Below are 26,458 nucleotides of genomic sequence, written 5' to 3' on the forward strand. Positions count from 1 at the left end.
TATTTCCTGATTTGAAAGTCTGTTGAATACCGACTGCCGCTTCCCTCGTGATCTCGACGGAGATCGGTGTGAGGCAGCCGACCTTTCTTGCTCTGCCGGCAGAACAAACCTTGCTTGTCGACCCTTCGAGTGCCCTTCTCTTTCTCGGAGGCGAACCTCTCGCTCGTGAACATCCACCAACCTAGTAAGCATTCCCAGGATCCCTAATTGTTCCGGACGCTCCGGCGCAATCAGAGCGGGAGGCGGGGGGGCCTCTTCCACTTGGACCCCATTAGTAAGGGGGTCTTTCCCTTACCTTTGCCCACTCTAGGCTCGGGATTGATTAAGTTGTTCTCTCAAATCTCTGTTACGGGGCCGAGACAACTGCTCTCGCAGATCCCTACCCTGATAAACGGTTTGCCCAACGGTACCGTTAACTTGCGCTTGAGTTTGCGTTCTTCTTTGCCCCTGACCTTGACGACTCCTAGTGGTCACCATTGCTTCGTATATCTCTCTTAGTTAGTTAGAACCTACACGACCTTCTAATTGTTCTCCACAGACGGCACCAATGTTGGTTTTATCTCCCACGGAATGGTCGAACGGCAGGCCAACACCACCGAAAAATTGACTAACACTATCGGAAAATTAGAGTAACCTCTCGGCCCTCTTTTGATTGCTTAATTTCCTTTGAATAGAATGAGTTGCTTATGAGTGTGCTAGATTGCTTGTGTCTCTTTTGAGACCTAGAACCCCTATTTATACATATTATGAGGGATCTCTCCCTTAGGAAACTTCTAAACTACTTGAGGAATTCTTTCCTTATTACATTTTAGGCACTTCCCTAATCTATCCCGACCTTCCTTCCATAGCTCTCGCCTTCCTCCGCTAAAACTCTTTAGGAAACCTCCATAACTGCCTGTCTTGCCCGCCCTTCTTGCACCGCCTTTCTTACATCGACCCCCTTTTAGGTCGGTCCGGTCCGACTCATTCTCGCCTTGCTTTCCTTCCCCGGCCTTTCTTCCATGGCAATTAATTGTTTCAATGGCTATGTTCAATCACTCTCAGCCTAAGATCTTCAGCTGCCTTGTCACCTTTTTTATGATCCCTCGACCGACCGACCAATCGCCAATCGACCTTCGCCACGTCATCCCTTCTTCCACCGAGCCCACTCTTCCTTAACATTGGTCACCTCTTTCGTCCACGCTGAGCTTCTAGCACCGAGGCTTAGTCTATCCCCCATCAACCGGTATCTGGTTTGCATCCTATCTAGCACCGAGGCTTATGTCTCTCAACAAGAGGACCAAAATGTTAAGACACAAGCTTACTCTTATGGGTTTTGTTCCAAATTCGAGGATGGAAAGCCTCCAAAAAAGAAAATTGAGGGAGAGAGAGATACAAGAGTCAGGAAGAAGAGTTCTCTAACAACAATAGAATATGAACAACAATAGACAGTAGCATTCCCTACAAAACTACCTACATTATTGCTAACTACAATAAAATAAAGCAATCATTATTTGCCGACCATCCATAGGAAAGATAAGAAGAATAAGACATTGTCAGAAGTCCATAAACTTAGGCGCATATGTAGTCTTGTAACTTGACAGGTGGCTTTACTACCCTTTTAGTTCGCAAGTCATCCACGTAGTTCGTAACACAACTACAGTATTATTACGATATAACTACAATTTCATTGGACAATATACACTCAAATATGTGAAATTGTTATTCAGTTTCATTTGATATACACTACAGTTTCCTTTCAACACAATTACAGTTTCATTTTGATATAACTACAGTTTCATTTGATAATATAAAAACAAATGTGAGGCAGTATCATTTGAGATGAAATGTAGTTTCATTTACGGAGCTCCGTTAATATGTGACGGCAGCCGTTTCTTTACTTAAAGAAACGGTGTCGTTTTTGGACCATGGTCCACGATATAACAACTGCAAATTATTGTGTGGATCTTGAATACAAGGTACATTTATAATATACTAAAAGTACATTATATTTGTATTGAATGTACATTATTTTTGTACTGAATGTACATTATTTAATAGTATATAAAATAATATACTTTTACTCTTTTTGTATTCAAATAATGTACATCCAAATAATGTACTTTATGTATACAAATAATATAGTTTTAGTATATTAAAAATTTAGTTTTTATATATGGTCCACACATTTGTATGGACCATATGGTCCATGTAATAATAATTGTAACCCACTACACAATCCCGTAAGGCACTAAAAGTGGTGGTTGAGTGAGTAAAGCAAGACTGTTGTCGTACAGTCGTACTTAAAGGTTTCGAGTTCGATTCTTGTCAATATCCTCTTAGTCGAGTCTGTCACATAAGGTCATACTAATTAGTACGATTTACCTTTCTTATGTTGTTTGTGAACTATTACGTAGAAATAAAATTTACCTAGTACACACTATTTGGTAGTAGCTATGATTTTTGTCCTCACCTAATATAAAATAAAAAAATAAAATAGGTGAGTAAATTAAGTGTGAACATTGTTACCACTTTAATTTGTAGGTGATATTGTGGTTGCCAGCTGATGATAAGCACTTAAAGATATTTTGAGGTGCTTATTAAGTTATTGTTTGTCTGGATGCCCAAAAGGTAGAAGTGATAAGTGGTAGTGAAACATCGCAGCCGTGCATCAATCAATTCTTTAGTCGTCTTTAGTATGAGGCATTGTTTTTCAATTTTAACTTTTGGTCTTTTCACTTTAATTGAAAGTGAAATGGGACTCAAAAGTCTAAATCTACCAGAATTTGCTCTTTTCAATGTTTTTTTTTTTCTTCATTTTCTTAATCGACAGCTGTTTTCGCGCATCGTCCATATCGATCTCTAGCTTGGCTGTGTCGTGATCGAGCTGTCTACGTTGTCTGAAGATTGGACAATATTAAACGTATTTACATTTGACAAATATAAATATAATAGTTTAATTTGATTATTTTATATGTGATTAAAGAAAATAGAAATTTATAAAAATTATATCAATGTGTATAAATGAGGGTCATTTACAACAACTATTTTCTTTGAAGATGCAAAATAATTATACATGCTAATACTATTTTCTTTGAAGATGCAAAATAATTATACATGCTAATACGATTTAATTTGATTAGCTCTTTGCCGGATAAGTTAATTTACAAGTGACTAATGACATTAAATTTTTGTTGAAGTGTAGCAGCATGTGCAAAGATTGTTTGCAACGTGCATCTTTTTTGAACATTTATTTACTTGGTACTGTGGCTTCCATAGCAAATATGATAATTACTCGAATAATTAACATTATAAAACAAATATTTCAAGATTAGCCGATATGATTTGAATTTATTTTGCATTGGTATGGATCATATCAGATATAATTGATGTGCCAAAATACTTTGTAAATTAAACATATACATTATTGATAAAATATTATGTGAATAAAATTATTGTACGAAGTATTTGATACTGATTCCGATTCCCATGTGTGAACCAAACACGCCCTAAATAATGTTCAAAATTACATGATATGATTTATATATGGCATCTATGCAATGACCAAATCTTATTATAAGTTTATCAAATTAACTTAATAATAGGATGGTGTGTCATGGGGAATTATATAACTCAAGAAAGGATAGCATATAACATATTACATCATCTCACTAAAATTGTTATTTGCTACTAGTGTGATTTAAACCTCATCAAGGTCTTAAGGTTATAACTGAAACTTGAAAGTTGTCCGTTGCATCTGATCTGACTAATAATAAGATTATTATTATTAGAGCTAGCTAGAAAAAAGAATGTAATTAGAAAGAAAAAAAAAAGAAAATTAAAATATTATGGGTATGTAAAAAAGAATTCTTGTTACTAATGATGTTAACTACTTTCATAATGCATCCATTTATATTATTTAGGGTGTGTTTAGTTGACAGGTTTAGCTATTAGAATGAGTATCGAAGTCATTGTTATTGTTTGGTTGATAGGTTTTTAGAACACTACTATGAGTTTTTATTACCCCTTAATTGTAAAACTCATTCCCTAATAAAATAAGGGTTTCATCCCCTTCCTCCTCATTCACATTCCACTCTACTACCAAACATGCAAAATACTTTCACCAAAACTCATTATCATTACCAAGTACTACGTATTTGATACCAATTTCGATTCCCATGTACGAACCAAACACACTATTAATTTATTGGCCAGTGGTGATTAGGCCAAGAAACCCTCACAAAGCACACAAAGAAGTTAAGTGCATGCAATGAGAAGATCCCGTGTAACGAGTTTGACCAAGAGGATATTAAAAAAATTAAACTCATAATTTTAAAGTAATACAAAAATTATGCTTCACTCACTTACTATCCTTTTGGACAATTAATTTTTTTTTTTTTTTTGAAAACCTTGGACAATTATTTAAGAGTTTATTACCGAAATGGTCCCTCGACTATTGCGAAATTACCAATTTGGTCCTCGACAATTTTTCGTACCCAATTAAGTCCCTTGACTTTGAAAATTTTAACCAATTTGATCCTCCGTTTATTTTGCCGTTAAAATTAGGACCAAATTGGTAATTTTGCTATAGTCAAGGGACCAAATTGGTAATTTTTCTATAGTCATGGGACCAAATTGGTAGTTAATTTTTCATTGAAATGGTCCCTTGACTATAAAAAAATTACCAATTTGGTCCCTTGACTATAGCAAAATTACCAATTTCGTCCCAATTTTAATGACAAAATAAATGGAGGACCAAATTGGTTAAAATTTTCAAAGTCGAGGGACTTAATTGGGTACGAAAAATTGTTGAGGACCAAATTGGTAATTTCGCAATAGTCGAGGGACCATTCCGGTAATAAACTCATTATTTAATATATTAACAGTATTGAAGTGTGTTTTCATTGTCATGATGACAAAGAAAAATGGATGAGATTCCAACTCATCCATTTATTATTCTTATTATGTCTTTTTAATTTATTATATTTTTGTTGGAACAAAAGAAAGTGATCTCACTATAGAATATGGTGATACGAGTTAAATAATCAACAACTTTATAGTAACAAGATTTACTCGATTTGTACAATTGAATAGTGATGGTAGATGTTAAATTTCCCTTGCTACCCAAAAAATTAATTGACCACCATGAAGGAGGGATGTATACGTCTGATTGGGGATGGTAACTCTACAAAAATTTGAGATCATCCTTGGCTCCCTGATTCTATTCATCCGTATGTCTCTACTTAGAGATCGACAATTTACGGGGATTCATTAGTGGGCAGTGGCAGAGCTTATTAATTCAGAGACTGCGATTGGGATGTGACTTTGTTGCATGCGATTTTTGATAGTAAAGATGTTGAGCTTATTTTGAAAATTCCTATTGGCAATGGTTTCACTGATCAATGGTTGTGGAAAGGAGATATGCATGGTTGTTACTCATTTAAACAAGGTTACAGAAATTTAATGAGTTCCAGTGCATCATCTTTTTTGGCTTGGTCCCAATTATAGAGACTGAAAATCCCTCCCAAATATTTAAACTTTGTTTGGCGATGTGCAAGAGGAATTTTACCAGTTCGACATGCTTTGCAAGAAAGGGGTGTTGATATTGTCGACATATGCCCTTTTTGTAACAGGAAACGATGCTCCATATCTTTGTGGAATGCAATTGTATTTCGTCAGTTTGGACAACTTCATATCAGGAATTGTTGCCCGCGTAAGGAGTTCCTGGTTTTCCAGCACGATTATCCTTACTGTTTGAATATGATACTTTTGATAGAAAGAGTAGTCCGGATTGTTGCCATTCTTTGGTCAATATGGAAGGCTCGTAATGAGGCAATCTGGAACAACAAACCATTGATTATTCGTGAGGTGCAGTCGATGATTTTTGGTTTAATTAACGTATGGGCAACGCATGATATTCAACCTCCTCCTGCGGCGATTGTGCATCAAAATCACTCTTGTTTATTCATGCATGCAGATGAAGTAATATGCCAAGTTGATGCAACTATCCTACCTCACCGTGGTGGTGCTTTTTTTTGGCGCTGTTATCCTTGATCAAGATATGCATTTTGTGGTAGCAAAGAGGGGCTCGTGTACGATGCTTGGACGATCCTCACACTGCAGAGGCAATGACAGTTAAAGAAGCACTCAGTTGGATGCTCAAAGGTGGTTGGCGACATGTCAGGGTTGAGATGGATTGTCTCACTGTTCGTAATCTTTTCAACAAATCTTCGATCTTCTGATCTCTCATATGCAGGATGCATCATATCTCATTGTCAAGTCCTGGTTAGGCACTTTGACTCAGTGTCTTTTCGCTCATTCACTTGCTTGGGCCACGGATTCTCATGCTGGTTCTTCTTGTATTTGGTTTTCTTCTGTACCATCTTGTATTCATCACTTGATTCCTCATTAATATTAGTTGGTATGTTCTTTTAAAAAAAAAAATTGGCTAGCTTGTTAAACTAAAGAGTTATTCTACATTTTCTTGTTAAATTTATTTCTAAATAATCATTCTTGAAGTGATACTTGATTGTATTAAGTAGAGTCTTTTGTACCTCGTGAAGATAAGCCAATTCATAAACAATTAATGAATATTTAAGTTTTATTTTTACACCAATAAATGAATAATATGAGGCAAATTCAATACAAAAAGAATAATAGTATTTTTAGAAATTATTAACTTATTAACTTGTCTCTAACTTTATTGATGTATTTTTTATTCATTTTATGACATTTCGCTCTGGTAGCGTTGTAAGCCTGTCTGACTAGAGGCAAGTATCTTATGTATAATTGTGATTATTTTTTATATGTAATATTCAGTACCAACTAACTGCCCTGGTAATTTTTTGTTAAAAGAAAAATGATGAAATACTTTTTTTTTTTTAAATACTTATGATTCTTTAATTTTTTTTTTTAAATTTCTTATTCCTTTAAGTATTTGATCATCAACTTTCATGTAATGTGATAACATCTCGATTACCGTGCCAAATGGGTGGTCATATGTTCGAAGTTCAAAATCCATGAGATAGAGTCACACTTAACAAGTAAAATAGATACTACCTTTATATATATATATATATATAGGGATGCACTCCCATGCGAACTGCCGCCCAGGTAAGAAATGAGAACGCTTCACAGCCGTCCACGTGTCCAGATCAACGAATCAGTTGCAATTTTAAAAAAATGGCGCGGTGACATTTTCGTAAATAACTGGAACTTTGGTGCACCTAGTTTAAAAGTGCACCTAGTTTAAAAGTGCACCTAGTTTCACTTACAAGTGCACCTAGTTTCACTTACAAGTGCACCTATTTTCGCACTTATTTTCATTTACAAGTGCAAGTAATTTACCTTATTAATATTCATGCACCTATTTTCGCAAATACTTTCACTTACAAATGCAAGTAATTTACCTTGTTAGTATTAATGCACCTGGGTGCAACCTAGGTGCACCTAGTTATAACATAGGTTGCACATAGTTATAACATTAGGTGCACCTAGTTATAACATTAGGTGCACTTAGTATTGATTCTCACTGTACAATTCAATTGCACATGTAATACATTTTATTTGCATCTACAATACATTTTACTTGCACTTGTGCAAGTAATTTACTTTGTTAACATTAATGCACCTAGTTGCAACTTATGTGCACCTAATTATAGCATTAGATGCACCTAGTTATAACATTAGGTGCACTTAGTATTGATGCTCATTGTACAATTACTTGCACTTGTAATACATTTTAATTGCACATGTGCACCTATTTTCACTTGCAGGTGCAAGTAATTTACCTTGTTAACATTTATGCACCTGGGTGCACCTATGTCCACCTAGTTATAACATGACGTGCACCTAGTTATAACGTTATGTGCAACTACATTCCGGACACGTGGCGCACTGTGATTCGTCCGCAGTTCTCTCCTGGGCGGCCAATACGCACCAGAACGCGATCCTATATATATATATATATATATATATATATATATATATATATATATATATCGATTACAGTATCAATAATTTATTTTAATAATTAAAAATGTATATTCTCATTTTGTCATGTTGGGATAAACCCCACTCATATAACATTGTCAGTCACAAAGTAATGGTGCACCGGCACATCCTACGTGGAAGGTTGTACTTAGATACTAGATTCCAAAAACCCTTCTAACCAGACCAGAATATTCCATTTCATTTAATTTTCTCTTGTCAATATTAATCTCATTAATGTCTACGAATTCCATATTCACCTATTCTTCGCTATTCTCATCTTTAATTAATACTAAAATTAACCCAATGGGATAGCTCAAGTGACAATTGAGCTTTCTTTGTAGGTAAAAATTTTGGGAGAACTTGGGTTCGATTCTTGGCCTTAGGCCAGCTTCCATGCTTGGACGGACAGAGAACAACCCGTTAAATTTTTTTTTATTTTTTTTTAAATACTAAGTCATTATATTGTTTCGTTGACAGGTTTTTAGAACACGACTATGGGTTTTAACTACCCCTTAATTGCAAAATTTATTTCTTAATAAAATAAGGGTTTCATCACCTTCCCCAATTATTAATAATCATTCTCATTCCACCCTACTACCAAACATGCAAAATACTTTCACTAAAACCCATTGTCATTACCAAGTATTTAAAACTTATTTCGATTCCAATTCCCATGTGCGAACCAAATACACCCTTAGTATTAATGGTTAATTATTGATGATTGAGTAGCGTAATTAAACAAAAAAAAAAAGATTTAAAAAATGTAGTTCTAAATTTATTGAGTAGAATATTTATGTCATGTAGAAATACTTGTATTAGATTATATAATATAAGCAAAAGAGTCAAATATGTCCCGAACTAGTACTTTTTAAATTTAAAAAAATTTCAAATAAACCATTGAATTTATATATTAAAAAAGTGCAATTATCATATTTAGATGGAATGACTTTTTAAAGTGATTTTGAGTTGAATTGTGTATTTTTGAAACTGATGCGGTGTAATAATAACAACAATATGTGTTATTGTTGTTGTTATTATTACTACGCCACATCGTTCTAAAAATACACAACTTAGCGCTAAATTATCTAAAAATGTCGCATGTCATGTTTAGTCAGCAGGTTACTTGATGATAACTTGCTAAAAGTACTCATTGAGCTTTTTTACAAATTCAAGGGTCTAATTGAAATATTTTTTTTAGTTCAGGGACCTAATTTCAATATTGCTATTAGTTAAATGGCTTATGTGACCATTTTTCTTTAAATTTATAAAAATGAGTCATTTTTATTTTTGGTGCTACTGTTATTGGAGCATTGCCAATTTTAGTCTACTTCATTAATTTTTGTCATATTGCGGCCAGTCTTATTTAATCATTGTCACTTTTAGTCTACCGTTGAAATTTTCGTCAAATAACCGTCCAAAACAGGGGTATTTTGATCTTTTCATGCTTTGATCATCTCCTTTACTCTTTGTAGTGGTTTTCCTTACAGATTTTCATCTAATGAAGAGGTCCGGCGAAAGCCATGGCTTTGTAATGTGGCTCACATGGCTTTCGCCGGACCTCTTCAATGGATGAAAATGTGTAAGGAAAACCACAACAAAGGGTCAAGGAGATGACCAAAGCTTGAAAAGACAAAAAATACCCCTATTTTGGACGGTAATTTGACGAAAATTTTAACGATGGACTAAAAGTGGCTAGGACTAAATACGACTGGTCACAATGTGACAAAAATTAATGAAGTGGATTAAAATTGACAATGCTCCAACAGTAGTAGGACTAAAAATGGAAATGACTCTTATAAAAATTGTGTGTGTGTGTATGAAAGATCATATGAGAACAATGTTCCATGTAAAAAATACAAAGTAATCTTATTCATCTATCTTAGTTAATCAAAAGTTAGAAAATAAGGAAAAATAGAAAATTTTTCATAAATATTATTACAAACTTTTTTAAAGTTGTTAATATTATTTATAAAATTGATACCATGTTTCTCTCCATTAATTTCCAACCATTAATGATTTACATTTCTGCACAGGTTTTCAGTCAGAAGTGATTCTTATATAAACCGGATTATATATATATCATAGTTCAATGTTGTATACTTTTTTTTTTTGGTCATGCATAATACACATACTAGTTATTTAATACGTGATCATTATATTTTTCATAAAATGATGATAATAAATTATTTTATTCAATTTTTACAAGCATTGGATATACCAATTAACACCTAGGAAGTGACACAGGCTAAATATATGTATAAGGATTTGGAAATGCTCAGACAAACTCATGTTGTCTCTTTCGATTTAACAAGATATTTTGGATTTGAATATTAGAAATGCAGCTATTTAAAATCTTTATTAAGGAAACTTGTAGTTAGACAGCAAAAAATAATAATAATAATTTTGCGGTACTTAAATCCTTAAATAGAAAGTTAGTGCATGCGTGTTTGAAGTTTATCGATTTGGATAAGCCATCATTGGCAAATCATTCTTAAATTAATGTCCATGTTTTACTGGCGAATTCCTGCGGGCATGTATTTTCTCCATACGTATTTTCATGCTTCCATGACTTGGGGATACGCAGTGGAAAAAAATTCGGGAAATAAAAACAAATTAAAGTAGAACTTATAATGCTCTCATGACCTGTAATCTACTTATGATTAACGTGCATCATAATTTAGGTTGCCTAACTCAAATTTACGTAATCAACTCCACTACCCCTAAGGTGATCTTATGATTTTGTTTTCTTTCTTTTAACATTTTCATAATATTTAATTTTTCCACAAGATGGCAGGAGTTTGGCCCTCCACCCGAAGAGATTATCAATCCCTCATTTGTTTTGCTGTATGTAAAACACTTGTGTTTAAAAGGGTTTATACCATTCTTCCGATATGTAAGGGTAATTAAACCATTATCTTACGTAATTAAATTTTAAATTCAATATTAAAAATGTCAATGTAGGACAATAGAACACTATGACACACTTGACGTATTGAAAAGATATCGGGCCTAGAACAATGATGGTTGAACCAAAAGTACCTCGAGCAGAAACTCTAAAGGATCAGTATGCTTTTATACTGATAATAATATGTAAATAATAATTAGATCATTATCTTATATAACTAAGGTAGTATCTATTGCCCTATATATTCTATTGTTGAGAATGGGTGATCATATGTTTGAACACCGTGATCATATTGTTGAGAATATTGATGTGGTAAAGAACTATATAATAAGAAGAATTTTATGATATATTATAACATGTTTTGTAAGAAAATTATAAATGATAAGAATCGAAATCATTGAAAGTTTATAAGAATTTATTCAATTTAGAATTTCAATAACTTTTGCAGATTTTTTAAAATTAAAAAAATTGATAAAAGTTTTTGCATGTTTTTATATATATTTTTATAGTCTTACAAAGTTTTAAAAAATTTTGAACGATAGTATGAAATCCAATAAAAATTTATTAAAAATTGAATCATGTGCTCCAAGCAACACGTGGACCATAGACATTTTCATGACCTTTGGGTAGCTTTGATATCAAATTGAATCATGTGCTCCATCCAACTAAAAACCTAAGCTAATAGTTGGACGGCACATTTGTGTTTATATTATATTTATGCTCACATTTTAAAAGTCTACAAATGTCATGATTAAACATAATCCTTAGACATATTTAAAGCATACATAACACACAATAAAATAAAATAAAATAAAATAAAAAGCTAGAGCACTGAACAATTGATAATATCCTAATAAGCCTCTTGGGCATTAAGTTGGGCATGAGGTCATCATTTTAGATCCCTAATAAGCCCCTACCTTTAGAGCATCTCCATCAATGGAGAATAGAGAAATAATGACAGATAATAAACTTGTTAATATCTTCAAAACTGATGTAGGAGATAGTTTATAAAGAATAAGTTCACTCTGCAAAACACAAAATATTGTCAGAAAAAAAAAACAAAAAGTGAAGCTTCAGTGCGCGCCTGCGCTTGGCGCGCACTGTTGCCCCAGCGGGCGCGTGCTTCCCACGCGCCCGCTGGGGCGAGTCAAAGTGGCCGCCAGCTGGCGGCCACTCTGACTGTTATATACCTTTTTTATTTTTTTTATTCTTTTTTATTTTTAATGTCAGATTTGGTTTTGTTTTCTTTTTTCTTTTTTCTTTTTTTCTTTTCTTTCTCCCACATTCTCTTTCCTAATCACACTTACAAAAACTCTTCAATTACCTCGAAAAAACCCCGCTGATAAGGATGCTCTTACAAGCCGCAGAAAGCGGTACTGTGCAGCAACTTGTTACTAAAATGCGATCCAACGGAACACAAGTTGTACGTACCAAAAATAGAAGTAAATTAAAGTCGCATTTGGAGACCAAGATTCACGATGACACATGCATGCAATTCAAGCAAGCATCCTTAATATAATTTTGTCGACAAAAAATCGAATATAATCTCCTATTATTTGGCATTAAATTACCAGCTTTTAATTACACCAGACCAGACATGCAGGAGGGGCACCCACCGTCTCATCAACTACCACCAATGTTTCAAATTCAAATCAAAAGTGTCACCATCCTTACAGCTTAACCCTTAATTAGTTTTCTTTTTATGAAAATGATGGATAGATAAGCCAGAAATACCTTTTTTTTTTCATCTCCAATAAAATTACACTTTCACTTTTACTTTTAATAAATTATTATTTATTTTCTCAATTATTATAGGTTGATTCATGTATACATTTAATTGCGTATTAAACATACATGATTAGAATATAAATATTGGGGGCTAAATTGTCACACGTAGTCAAAGTTAGCCGCTTCCAACACATTGCTTTGTCACCCGTTGTTGTTGCTTTCCAAACTAGACTTGATTTCCTCAGCTCCCACTCCCAGATATAACTCCCCCAAGCAATCCATTTGAGTTACTTTCTACTCACAGGCTCACAGCTCACCTTTTATTGAATATAAAATTCTGGATCTCTCTCTATATATGTGTGTATGTGTGTTTATTTTCCCTGACCACCCCTTCCTTCATTCCCTCTCAGGACTCTCTCAATACATCTCATAAGCATCTTCTCCCTCTCCTCCATAGTAATTAAAGCTGGGTTTCTTTACTTTCACGGTAGCATACAGCAATGGCTTTCTTAAATATCGCCAAAATGGTTAGCTTCTTCCCTTGCCGCTGCACATTTTCTTTTCTTATTTTCCTTCAAAACTTCATTGCAACCCTTAGCTGAGTTGATTGGATAACAACTAATAAAATTTTGCTTTCTTATGCATGCAACAACTATATATATATATATATATATATATATATATATATATATGGCTTACGTTAATATGAGAATCATGCCTGACGTAAAAGCTGCATGAGTGCATACAATTTACTATATGAATACACACAATTCACTGTAGGTCTCCACAGTCGACATCCAAATATGTTTAACAATAGATTGTGTGCATTTATATAATACATCAGATTATGTGCACTCATGCAGTAGTTTGCACGTAGTATCCTCTATATATATATATATATATATATATAAAATGTTGAAATCAAAATCAGAGACTCATCTTTCTAAATCTGATTAAATTTTGGAAAAACAAATTTAATTCATACCCGACAAGTATCAGCAGTCCCACTTATCTCGACAAGATAGTTTCACATGTACTCCTTTCCGTTTGTTTCACATTTTTCCTCCTGTTCAAGTCAATCTTTCTCATTTTTTATTTATTGGGTGATACGTTAATATGAACTACTGATAATCACTTCACCATATATCTACTTTTATCATATCAGATCAAACAGTTTTCCCATTAATTATTATTATTATTATTATTATTATTATTATTATTATTATTATTATTATTATTATTATCACTGGCATATTAATTGATTTTTTTAATAGTTTTTTATTAAGAATCAGAGGGATGAGGAGAAGGCATCACGAGAAGAGTGCACCCTCGATGGAACCGTTGATCATTACGGCCGCCCTGCAGTCCGATCTGCAACCGGAGGCTGGTTTGCCGGTATACTTTTACTTGGTAAGTCAAATTTCTATTAATTTTTTTTTTTCCATTTTCAATAATACTTTGATATTATCTTTTCAATTAAATTGATTTTTCTTTTTCCAACAAAAAAAAAACTATAATGTTAATATATAATTTCAGTGAATCAAGGTTTAGCTACACTGGCATTCTTCGGGGTAGGAGTGAATCTAGTGTTGTTTCTGACAAGAGTTATGGGGCAAGACAATGCTGACGCAGCCAACAACGTCAGCAAATGGACAGGGACCGTTTATCTCTTCTCCCTCCTCGGAGCTTTCCTCAGTGATTCCTATTGGGGAAGATACAAAACTTGTGCTATCTTCCAACTCATTTATGTCGTCGTGAGTCACTCTCCCTATTACTTTCAAGTCCCGCGCAGGGCCAATCCTGTCATTTCACTACCAAGCTCCCTTTTTGAGTTTTTTTGGCCGGCGTTATTTAGTTTAGGTGATATTTGAAATTGGAATAAGGGTCAAATAAGCCATCGAACTACACACGAAACTGCAATTAGGCCATTGAACTCAAAAATAATGCAATTGGGTCCCTGAATTACACAAATTCATGCAAATTAACCCAAAGTGACTTGTTGACTTGATCTTCCGGTTACCAACTTTAAAAAATAATATTTTAAAATAATTTTGAATAAAATAATTAATTAAAATTAAATTTAAAATAAAAAATTTAAAAAAAGACCTAATTGACTTGTTCCTGTTTTTTTTTTAATTTTAATTTTAATTAATTAATTAATTTAAAATTATTTTAAAATATTATTTTTAAAGTTGGTAACCCGAAGATCAAGTCAACAAGTCACTTTGGGTTAATTTGCATGAATTTGTGTAGTTCAGGGACCCAATTGCATTGTTTTTGAGTTCGATGGCCTAATTGCAATTTCGTGTGTAGTTCGGTGGCCTATTTGACCCTTATTCCTTTGAAATTTATCATTGATACCCGAATTTTTTTTGTTAATATTTTTAAAGCCCAATATCCAAATAAATAATATTTATGATATGTTTGGTTAATAATTATTTTGGGTTAGTTTAGGTATACTTAACTTTTTAATGATTTTAATTTTTTAATATTTATTTTATCATTTTAATATTACGAAATATATTTAATAATTAATTTATAATTTATTATTATATTATAATAAATTATTGGGTTAGTTTGGATTTCAGGTTGGGTATAGATTCAATTTAATACTTAATATCTAAATTAACTTTGTATTTAGATATATTATAGTTTAAAATATCTATATTTAAAAGTGAGTTTGAATTTTGTGTTTAATTTCCGATAATCCAAATAAAGCTCTCACCCTAACTCAATTTGACATACTGGGCTGAAATTAAAAGTTGATAAAACTAAAAGAAATTAAAATTAAAAATTATTTATAAATATATTGTTATTAAAATTATTTTATCTAATTAGTTACGTTTCATACTTTTTCATAAATATTTTAATATTTTTCCTTTCACTCAAGTATATTTTTTACTCCGACCCTAACTATCATGTAATATCAAAAACATTCTATTATAATTTATAATGTATTTTATATTTTAACCTTATTATTGCTGTTTGATATTTTGTTATTGACATTTCTAATGTTATATTGAACTTCGCCCCTATTCAGTTGATTTTATAGATCCGTCCCTGCAACTGAACAACACAAACTCATTCAATTTAATTCAAAATTACTTGTTTACCTGAAAATATGCTGACATGACAATTACTGAATTTAAATATATATATATATATATATATATATATTTTTAAATAATTTTAAATAAAATAATTATTAAAAAAAACCGCCGGCTTCATCTCCATGGCCAGAGACTCCCCCTTCGTCTCAGCCATGGAGACAAAAATCTCTTTGTCTCTTGTGGGGTTGTCTTAAAATTCGGCGTTTTTTTTTTGTTAAAGAAATTAAATAATTATTTTAAAATTCGATAATCACCACATCAGCATATATTTAGGTAAATATGTCATTTTGGGTTGTATTTGAGTGACTTCTTTAACCATTATTCTAAAAATATAAAAAGAAGTAGATGACATCATTTTGGTAACGGTAAAAGTATTAAAAAAAAAAAGAAGGGGAAATTGAGAATTTTTTTAGATGCTATGTTTCATGGCGTTTTAAATATAAAAAAACAATTAAAGCTCTTTTTTTATTTACGAAATATATATTACAACATAATACAATTTTTATTCTATTACTTGTATATTCCATTCCTTATGAAATAGCATTCCTATTATCTCAAAATTCATTCCGTGAACCAAACGTGCTGTAATTGTATTATAAAATAAGTGATGTGATATGCCCTCAAATAGGCATTACTGAAACACAAAATTTTAATCAAAATTTTCATTATATTGCAGGGATTAATATCGCTGTCAATATTTTCATTCATATTCTTAGTGAAGCCAAAGGGGTGTGGGGACGAAAATACCCCTTGCAGGTCCCCCTCGAGGACCCATATCGCTGTGTATTATGTGTCGATTTACCTGGTTGCCCTCGGGAACGGTGGGTACCAACCCAACATAGCAACATTTGGGTCAGACCAATTCGACGGAGACCACGCCCATGAAAGTGTGTCGAAGGTGGCTTTCTTTAGCTACTTCTACTTGGCATTGAATCTCGGATCTCTCTTCTCCAACACTGTGCTTGTCTACTTTGAGGACAAGGGCATGTGGACACTGGGATTCTGGGCATCCACTGCCTCTGCTGTTTTGGCTTTACTTCTCTTCCTTGTTGGCACGCCCAGATACCGACACTTCACACCCAAAGGCAACCCTCTTTCAAGATTCTCCCAAGTTCTGGTAGCTTCTGCTAGAAAATGGAATGTTCACCTCCCCGAGAATGCCGATCATCATCTATATGAAATCCAGGAACACGATTCTAGCAACAGAAAAATACTCCATACGGAAGGATTTAAGTAAGTTATGTTAAATTCAAATATAACGTTTATCATAATTTGTGACTTATTCTAATATCACTTCTTACTACTCTGCTAAAAATTATAACTTGTAACGAATGTATAACTTTATTACCTTATATACTTACTATATTGGACTTGAGCTTCTAGGTCTCCACCTAATAATCTCATAGTCACGAGGACAAATGTATACTTGTCAATATAATTTTTCGCAATTTTTGAGAAATTTTTGTTAGTGTGATTAAAAAAGAAAAAATAGAAGGGAAGGAAAAAAAAAAAAATTTAAAACAATTTTAAAAAGAAATACAGAAAGTCAGGCCCGCCTGAAGCGCCCCGGGCACAATAATTGCCCATCACACACGCTCATGCTGCTGATGGTGTGCTCAGTGGGGCCCTTCATCCCAATAAACTCCTCTCTTGCAGAGAAAGCCCATTCTTCCCTCTCTTCTTGTATCTTTCATCAATCATATTAAATTCTGATATAAACCAACAAATAACACCTGATAGGGGTGCTCTTATTAGTTATTACCATCCATTAAATCTTAATTGTTAGAATGAGTGCTTATTACCATAAAGCCAAAAGCTTTAATTAATAACGAATGCCACAATTTTATTTTCTTATATATACTTTCTTAATAGCCAATACCATATTTTTAAAAGGAGGGTGCTGGACTTGACCTTTCAAGAGCTACCCTGCACTAAGAATTTCCTAGTCATTTGGTGTGAAACTTAGTCATTCATGCCTCCGTGCAACACTAACATACATGAAATTGTTTGTGTAGATTCTTGGATAAAGCAGCGCTTATTACAACAAAGGAGAGTGTGTGTGACTTGGAAGAGAGAATTAATCCGTGGCATCTCTGCACTGTGACTCAAGTGGAAGAAGTAAAATGCATACTAAGGCTTCTTCCAATTTGGCTATGCACAATACTCTACTCTGTAGTCTTCACTCAAATGGCGTCTCTATTTGTAGAGCAGGGCGCTGCCATGAGAACAAACATTGCCGGCTTTCATATCCCTGCAGCCAGCATGTCGAGCTTCGATATCCTGAGCGTTGCAACCTTCATTTTCATCTACAGGCGCGTTCTTGATCCCCTCGTTGCCCGCCTAAAGAAAACGCATAGAGCACAAGGCTTCACCGAGCTCCAGAGGATGGGAGTGGGGCTTATCATAGCCATAATGGCAATGGTAGCAGCCGGAATTGTGGAACATTTAAGGCTAAAACATGCTAGCAATGAATGCCCCCGATGCCCAAACTCTTCGAGTTCCTTGAGTATCTTTTGGCAAGTACCGCAGTACATGTTGATTGGGGCGTCTGAGGTTTTCATGTACGTTGGACAACTCGAATTCTTCAACGGGCAGGCCCCGGAGGGATTGAAGAGCCTTGCGAGTGCGCTTTGTATGACATCCATATCACTGGGGAACTATGTGAGCAGCTTGCTAGTGAGCATTGTGATGAGGATTTCGACTACTCATAGGATGCCTGGATGGATACCTGGGAACCTCAACAAGGGTCATTTGGATAGATTTTACTTCCTATTAGCAGCCTTAACAACAGCTGATTTCGCCGTCTACATTCTATGCGCAAAGTGGTACAAGTACATAGAGTTTGAAGAAAGAAACTCATCATGTTTAAAGAATATTGGGGATAGCAAACAGCAGGAAGATCATATCGATCTACATTAATTAGTACTTGATTGGGTGGGTGCTAATTACCGTTGAGATTATTGACCTTACACAACTTTTCCTTTGGTTTTCATGAGAGGGGTAATATGATGCTAAAATAAAACAAAAATAAGAGTAGATCGAAATGAGATTATATAATATTATAGGAAGAGAAGAGTGCAAGGAAGCTAGAGAAATGTGTATTTTCGCATTGTCTAAGCAGAGCACCGGATGATTTGAGGGTTGCATTTTTGGTAGAGGATGCATGGCTCACTGAAGCTTCAATTCTCAAAACTCAATGATCTGTATTCTGATTATTATTCAATTCTTTGCTTTTAATCTTCCTAATATAATCTTTTTAGTCATGCCTTCTGTTTAATATATCCATCAATTTAAAATGCAATCCAATGGAAAAGTTGAAAACACTAGTACAAAATTGATCATATTGTTGGAATGTATTGCCTATTAGCCCGTTAACTAACTTCTTAGCCTTTCGGTATTGCTACAGTATAATAAGAACCATAGAAAGTAAGAGTATAGAGACAATGAGACAAATAAAGAGTAAGAGTATAGAGACAATGAGACAAAGAGTATGCAGTAGAAAAATGCCTTAGCCATCATCATTTTTTTTTTTTTTGGTAGAAAGCAATCATCCTTTTCATTCCACTATATATAGTACAAACATTACATAATTATGCCACAATTATAGTGGCTGTTACAAATCAAGATAGACGTTACAAAATTAAGAATGGCCGTTACAAATCATATAATAATGTCCATTAATATATTCTTTATAAAACTTCCCTTTGCACATTATTTAACCATATTCATGCCTCGTTAAAAACTCACTAGAAAAACTCTGTAGGAAAAACTTAGGTGAGAAAAGAGTACATGATATATGAGTAATGCATGTGTTGTTTTGATTGCCTCATTAAAAGCCTTACACTGAGAATGAAAACCATGTGGGAAAAAACTCAGTTAAGAGAAAAAGAGTACAGCCGTAACCTTCTAGGTTTATTCTAAGAGTTGTTGATCTTCTGGACCGATAATTTATTTGCACCGAGATGTCGTTGCTCCCCCTGAAGACAACAACCTTCCTAACCTACACATACCAGTTTTATTTACATATCAAATGTAGATGTAGGTAAGAGTTTGGGGAATAAATCTGCAAGATTTTCACTAGGTTGAATCTTTTGGATTTGTATTTCACCACACTTATGGAGCTCATGTGGATAAAAGAATTTTGGTATAATATGTTTAGTGAGATTACCTTTAACATACGCATTACTCATTTGTGCAACACATGCTGCATTCTCTTCATACAGGATAGTGGGGGTCTTTCTAATAATCATTATTCCACACGAGTCTTGAATATTATGTATTAGTGACCTCAACCACACACATTCTTTTGAGGTCTCGTATAAAGCAATGATTTCAGAGACCTCAACCACACACATTCTTTTGAGGTCTCGTATAAAGCAATGATTTCAGAGTGGTTTGACGAGGTAGTTACCAGTGTTTGTTTAACTGATTTCCATGAGATAGTAGTACCTCCATAAAGGAATATATATTCGGTCTGGGATCTAGCATCATGAGGATCAAACATATACCCAGCATCCGAATGTCCCACTAATGTGGTGTCTTGGTCTCTCTTAAACAGAAGCCCAAGATCCTTTGTGCCTTGCAAATATCTGAGAATATGTTTTATGCCATTTCAATGTTTTCTGGTTGGAGCAGCACTAAAACGAGCCAGCATATTTACTGAAAATGCAATATCCAGCCTAGTGCAGTTGGCCAAATATAAAAGAGCTCCTATGGCACTTAAGTAAGGGACTTCTGGTCCTAGAATATCCTCATTATCTTCTTTAGGTCGGAATGGGTCCTCATCAACTTCATGTGATCAGACTACCATTGGAGTACTAAGTGGATGAGATTTATCCATGTAGAATCTTTCCAATAACTTGCTTGTGTATTTGGATTTATCTATGAATATTCCTTCAGGGAGGTGCTCGATCTGCAGGCTGAGACAGAACTTGGTTTTCCCTAAGTCTTTCAGATCGAATTCTTTCTTTAAACAAAAACATGCCCTTTTGACATCCTTGCATGTTCCTATAAGGATGTAATACAGAATCGATCAGGAGATTTCTTAGTGACTATGCAAGGACTGGTATCTTTATTTTCAAATCCTTATTTTAATAGGAATTCACTCAATCTACAAAACCACATTATTCCTGACTATTTTAAGCCATATAATGACTTTTGTAATTTTACACTGAACATATTTGGATTTGTTTTTCCTTTACATAAAGGATTTTGGATGCCCACCTACATATATATGTCAGTGTCTAGTGACCCATATAAATATGTGGTCACAACATCCATTAACTGCATTTCTAGATTCATTTTTACTGCCAGTGATATTAGATAACGGAACGATGGGGCCATCTAAGATATGAGAATATGTTTGTTCAAAATCTATTTCGGGTATCTATGAGAACCCTTGAGCTACAAGTCTCGCTTTATATCTAACTACCTCATTCTGTTCATTCCATCTTTCGTACAAATACCCATTTGTATCCTAGTGGGATCACACCTTCAGGGGTAAGTACAGGAGGAGTAAACACTTTTCTTTTATTTAGCGAGTTGAGCTTAGCCTCAATTGCTTCTTTCCATTTCAACTAATCAGAGCGCTTCCGACACCCTGCTATAGTTTTTGGTTTTGGATCCAGACTATTGAAAGAAATGTAAAGAGCAATTATAGAGGCGAATTGATTGTCGACGATTGTTATATTTCTATTGTAATTTTCTTCTATTTCTATAAAGTTGATGGCAGTTTCTATATTTACATGAACCAAGTCTTCCTCATTTGCTATAATATCTTGGTGAATATGTTTCGTACTCCCAATGTTAGATTTATTTGTAGCACGTGCATTTACATTGGGTTTTTTCGTCTTTAGAAGGATTTCGGAGTGTATTGTTTATTATTTTCAATTTTCCGCGGATTTAAATCTTTTGCACTGAATGGTCTACCATGTTTCTAGCGCTGGGTAGTGTCAGTGTTATTATTTGGTTCTTTGGGGACAATTACTCTTGATGGAGTATTTTATGCGGGAACGTAGGACCTAGTCACTCTTCCATAGATAGTAAACGCGTCTGGCAGATTATTTGCTAGTTTTTGCAAATTTATTATTTTCTGAACTTCAAGTTCAGTTTGATTAGTAAGCGTGTCAAGATATTGAAGACCTTTTTCATTCCATGAGATTTCCTGGCATTTCTTTAAAGCTGGGCTTCCCCCTCCCCCCCTCAAATCCCTGGAAATGGTCTTCATCAAAGATACAATCAGCATACCGAGCAGTAAACAGGTCTGCATTCATGGACTCTAGGTATTTAATGATGGATGGAGAAATAAACCCCACATAAATACCTAATTTACGTTGAGAGCCCATCGAGGTACGCTGTGGAGGTGGTCTGGGTACGTAAACCGCACAGCCAAAGACACGCAAATGAGAAATGTCTAGCTCGTTACCACGTACAAGTTGTAGGGGGTGGGGGGGGGGGAATATTCATGATATGCAGTTGGCCGGAGTTGTATTAGATCTGCAGCATGCAATATTGCGTGTCCCCAACAAGTGACTGGCAAATTTGATCGTTGCAGTAATGGTCTAGCTATGAGCTTAAGTTTTTTGATAAGAGATTTAGTTAGACCATTCTGGGTGTGGACATATAGTACATGATGTTCCACTGTAATCCCCATGGCCATACAATAATTGTTAAATGTTGTTAGATGTGGAAGGGAAAACTAAAAATTGTACTGTGTATTTCATGTTTACTGTACAAAGTTCCCACCTATTTATATACATAGGAAACATGCTACTGCCACATAATTCAAACAGGAGGAATGAAAGGTGGAGAGTAAAGATCTAACTACTCCCTCATTTATCTAACACTCCCCCTCAAGTTGGAGCGTAAATATTTATCATGCCCAACTTGTTACAAATAAACTCAACCCTGACCTTACTAAGACCTTTAGTGAACAAGTCTGCCAATTGATCACCGCTTCGAACATGAACGGTCGAAAGTAACCCTTGTTGAACCTTGTCCCGCACGAAGTGACAATCTACCTCAATATGCTTAGTGCGCTCATGAAACACAGGATTATTTGAAATATGTATAGCCGCTTTATTGTCACACCACAAAAGAACCGGTTTAGTCACCTCTACACCAATCTCCCCAAGAACATTACACATCCATGTTACCTCACATGCGACATGAGCCATCGCCCTATATTCAGACTCTGCACTAGAACGAGCCACAACACTCTGCTTCTTACTCTTCCACGATACCAGGTTGCCACCAAAGAACACACAATATCCAATCGTAGACCTCCTGTCACTCGGTGACCCAGCTCAATCAGTGTCAGAAAAAGCTTCAACCCTCACATGCCCATGACTGGCATATAAGATTCCTTTCCCAGGAGCACCTTTCAAATACTTTATAGCCCGAACTGCAGCTTCCCAATGAAGTTTAGTAGGGGATGCCATAAACTGACTTACCACACTTACAGGAAAGGCAATATCAGGACGGGTGATAGTCAGATAGTTCAACTTACCAACCAGTCTCCTATACCTCTCTGGGTCTTCAAGAGGCTCCCCCTCGCCAGCTATAAGTTTAACACTCTGGTCCATAGGAGTCTCACAAGGCTGGGACCCTAAAAGCCCAGAGTCTTCAAGTAAATCTAGTACATATTTCCGTTGCGACAGAAATATATCTTTCTTAGAACGAACCACTTCAATCCCAAGAAAGTACTTCAACACCCCCAGATCTTTCGTATGGAATTTATCTTTAAGAAAAGACTTGAGAGCATCAACTCCTTTGGCATCATCACCTGTTATCACTATATCATCAACGTAGACAATTAACAAAATACTGCCATGGTTAGAGTGCTTGTAAAACAAAGTATGATCATAAGCACTACGGCGCATGCCAAACTCAGTGATTGCACCACTGAACCTCCAGAACCACGCTCTCGGAGACTGCTTTAACCCATACAACGACTTCCTTAGCCTACACACTTTCCCGTTCTCCCCCTGAGCAACAAACCCAAGTGGTTGCTCCATATAGACTTCTTCAACCAAATCACCGTGTAAAAAGGCATTCTTCACATCTAACTGATATAACGGCCAGCCGTTAACAGCAGCTAGAGAAATATAAATCCGCACAGAAGTTAACTTAGCAACAGGTGAGAAGGTTTCTGTGTAATCAATTCCATACGTCTGTGCATACCCTTTTGCCACCAAGCGTGCTTTCAGTCGAGCTACCGAACCATCGGGGTTTGTCTTGACAACATAAACCCATTTATAACCAATTGCAGCTTTTCCGGCCGGGAGATGGACCAGATCCCAAGTCTGATTATGTTCTAGGGCCGCTATTTCCTCTTCCATAGCAGATCTCCACCCATCATGGGACATTGCCTGGCACAACGTTTTAGGAACAAACACAGAATCTAGCTGGGATATAAAAGAACGGGAAGACTGATAAATGACCGTAGAAAACATATGACGGAAGGGGATGACAACAACTACGTTTACCTTTCCGTATGGCAATCGGGGGTTCATGATCATTTGACGGAGGAGGATTCTCTTGGCTCACTATCGGGGCGATCACATCTCGGGGCCGTCGAGAGTACACTTGCGTAACAGGTGGTATTACCCTAGAAACAGACTCCGTTATAGGAACAGGAATAGTGATGGTATACAGAAGAAAATCATCTTCTAATACTGGGGTCGTATTCCCGGTAATACTGTTAGGAAACACAGTGCCCTCAAAGAAAGTGACATCGGTAGAAACCAAATACCTACCCAAATCAGGAGAGTAACACCTATACCCTTTCTGAGTCCGAGAATATCCCAAAAAGACACACTTGAGTGATTTAGGATCAAGTTTCCCCCTTAGTGGACGAACATCCTGCACGAAACATGTACATCCGAAAACTTTGGGGGGTAAGGAAAATAAAGACTTGGATGGATACACAACTGAATACGGGACTCGACCTTGGAGTATAGAGGAAGGCATCCTGTTAATGTAGAAACAGGCAGTGTGAACAGTATCTGCCCAAAACACTTTAGGTACTTTCATCTGAAACAAAAGAGCACGGGCAATTTCCAACAAATGGCGATTCTTTCTCTCTGCAACACCATTTTGTTGGGGTGTGTAACTACACGAGGTTTGATGAATAATGCCATTTTGACTCATAAAGCTAGAAAACGACTTAAGAAGGTATTCTCGAGCATTGTCACTTCTCAAACACTGTATAGTTTTATTAAATTGAGTTCTAATCTCAGCACAAAAATTTTGAAAGATACCAAACAACTCATCCCTAGATTTCATGAGATACAACCATGTACATCTAGAGAAATCATTAACAAACGTTACAAAATACCTGAAACCACTTTTGGACGTGACTCGACACGGCCCCCACACACCAGAATGAACCAATTCAAATAAGGAGTCTACTCTATTATTTACCCGAGGAATATAGGGGACACGATGATGTTTGCAAACTCACATGACTCACATTGCAAAACATTCACAGACTCTAAACCAGGACACATCTTCTTTAAGGTTGACAGGGACAGATGACCATACCGATAGTGCAGCTGAAAGGGGGAAACAACGCTCGCCAAGCTTGTAGGTTTATTCTCAAGAGACGTAGACTGTTCTAGGACATATAAGCCGCCAACTTCCTTCCCCTTACCAATAATCCTCCTCGTCAAAAGATCTTGGAATAGACAGTAGCCAGGAAAGAACACAACAGAACAATTTAGGTCACGAGTAATTTGGCTAATAGAAAGCAAACTGAAAGGGAACTTTGGGAGATATAACACAGAATTAAGGGGTAAAGACGGAGTTGCAAACGTACTACCCTTACCCACGACATTGGCTACAGACCCATCTACTAGAGTAACAGTATGACCAGAAGTTATGGGTAGACATGTAGAAAGAACACTAGAATTACCTGTCATATGCTCAGAAGCTCCTGAGTCAATGACCCACTGTCGAGATGTAGAAGAAACACAAGCAACTGGATTACCTGTTTGGACAAACATTGCGCAGGAAGACGTTTCATTAATCGGAGACTGCGAGGAAGAGGAAATCTTCGTTTGGTTGTACTTAGCAAATTCTTCATCTGTCATCACCACCACATGACCTTCTGATGCAGAAGCAGTGCTAGCAACCACTTGTTGCCTCGGTGGCTTAGGACATTGATTTCGAAAGTGTCCCGGATCTCTATAGTTAAAACAAACCCGTGGGCCTCCACGTCCTCTCCAAGAACCCCCACGTCCTCGGTACCGATTATTACCTCCTCCTCGGCCATAACCCTCACTCGTATTCCCTCCGTGTGATACGAGGGCATTCAGATCAACACCACTTCCTTGTGACATAAAAACATTCTTCTCATGGAGCTCAGTTGAACCAGTACTTCCTGATGCATTTTGAAGCATAGAAAATACCTGATCCAAAGACTCTAAGTCCTTATTCCCCAACAGTTGGGACTTAAGGACGTCATATTCTTTATCTAATCCACAAATCCAACTAAAAACAAGTAATTTGTCACGTTGCTTTTTCATTTCAGCCAAATCAGTTGTTAACGGCATAGCAGCACACAAAGTAAAACATTGACTCTTAAAATCATAGTAATAGTCTCTAAGTTCACGCCCTTTCTGACTTGAACGATATACCTCTTGAGACAGTTGATATAATTTTCTCAAATTACTTGTTCCACTAAACTAGTTGTTTACCAATTCCCAAACTTCTTTTACAGTCTTGCAATGTTGCATGGACAAAA

The 26,458-nt window shown here is 35.5% G+C and overlaps 1 protein-coding gene across 3 annotated transcripts; it reads left to right on the forward strand.

Annotated features, from left to right (window-relative positions):
* The first annotated feature begins 12,983 nt into the window (after positions 1-12,983).
* Positions 12,984-18,977, forward strand: LOC116028370 (protein NRT1/ PTR FAMILY 7.2-like). Of its 3 annotated transcripts, none has more exons than XM_031270072.1 (5): positions 12,984-13,131; positions 13,879-14,014; positions 14,141-14,358; positions 16,391-16,947; positions 17,730-18,977. In XM_031270072.1, exons 1-5 carry the CDS (start codon positions 13,105-13,107, stop codon positions 18,631-18,633), a joined length of 1,842 nt encoding a protein of 613 aa, XP_031125932.1. In that variant the 5' UTR covers positions 12,984-13,104; the 3' UTR covers positions 18,634-18,977. The 3 variants fall into 3 exon arrangements, with proteins under 3 accessions (XP_031125932.1, XP_031125933.1, XP_031125934.1); XM_031270073.1 differs by having other exon boundaries at positions 13,891-14,014; XM_031270074.1 differs by having other exon boundaries at positions 13,897-14,014.
* Positions 18,978-26,458: the final 7,481 nt, after the last annotated feature.

This window comes from Ipomoea triloba, chromosome 9, assembly GCF_003576645.1.
Source record: "Ipomoea triloba cultivar NCNSP0323 chromosome 9, ASM357664v1".
Classification (NCBI taxonomy): Eukaryota; Viridiplantae; Streptophyta; class Magnoliopsida; order Solanales; family Convolvulaceae; genus Ipomoea; species Ipomoea triloba.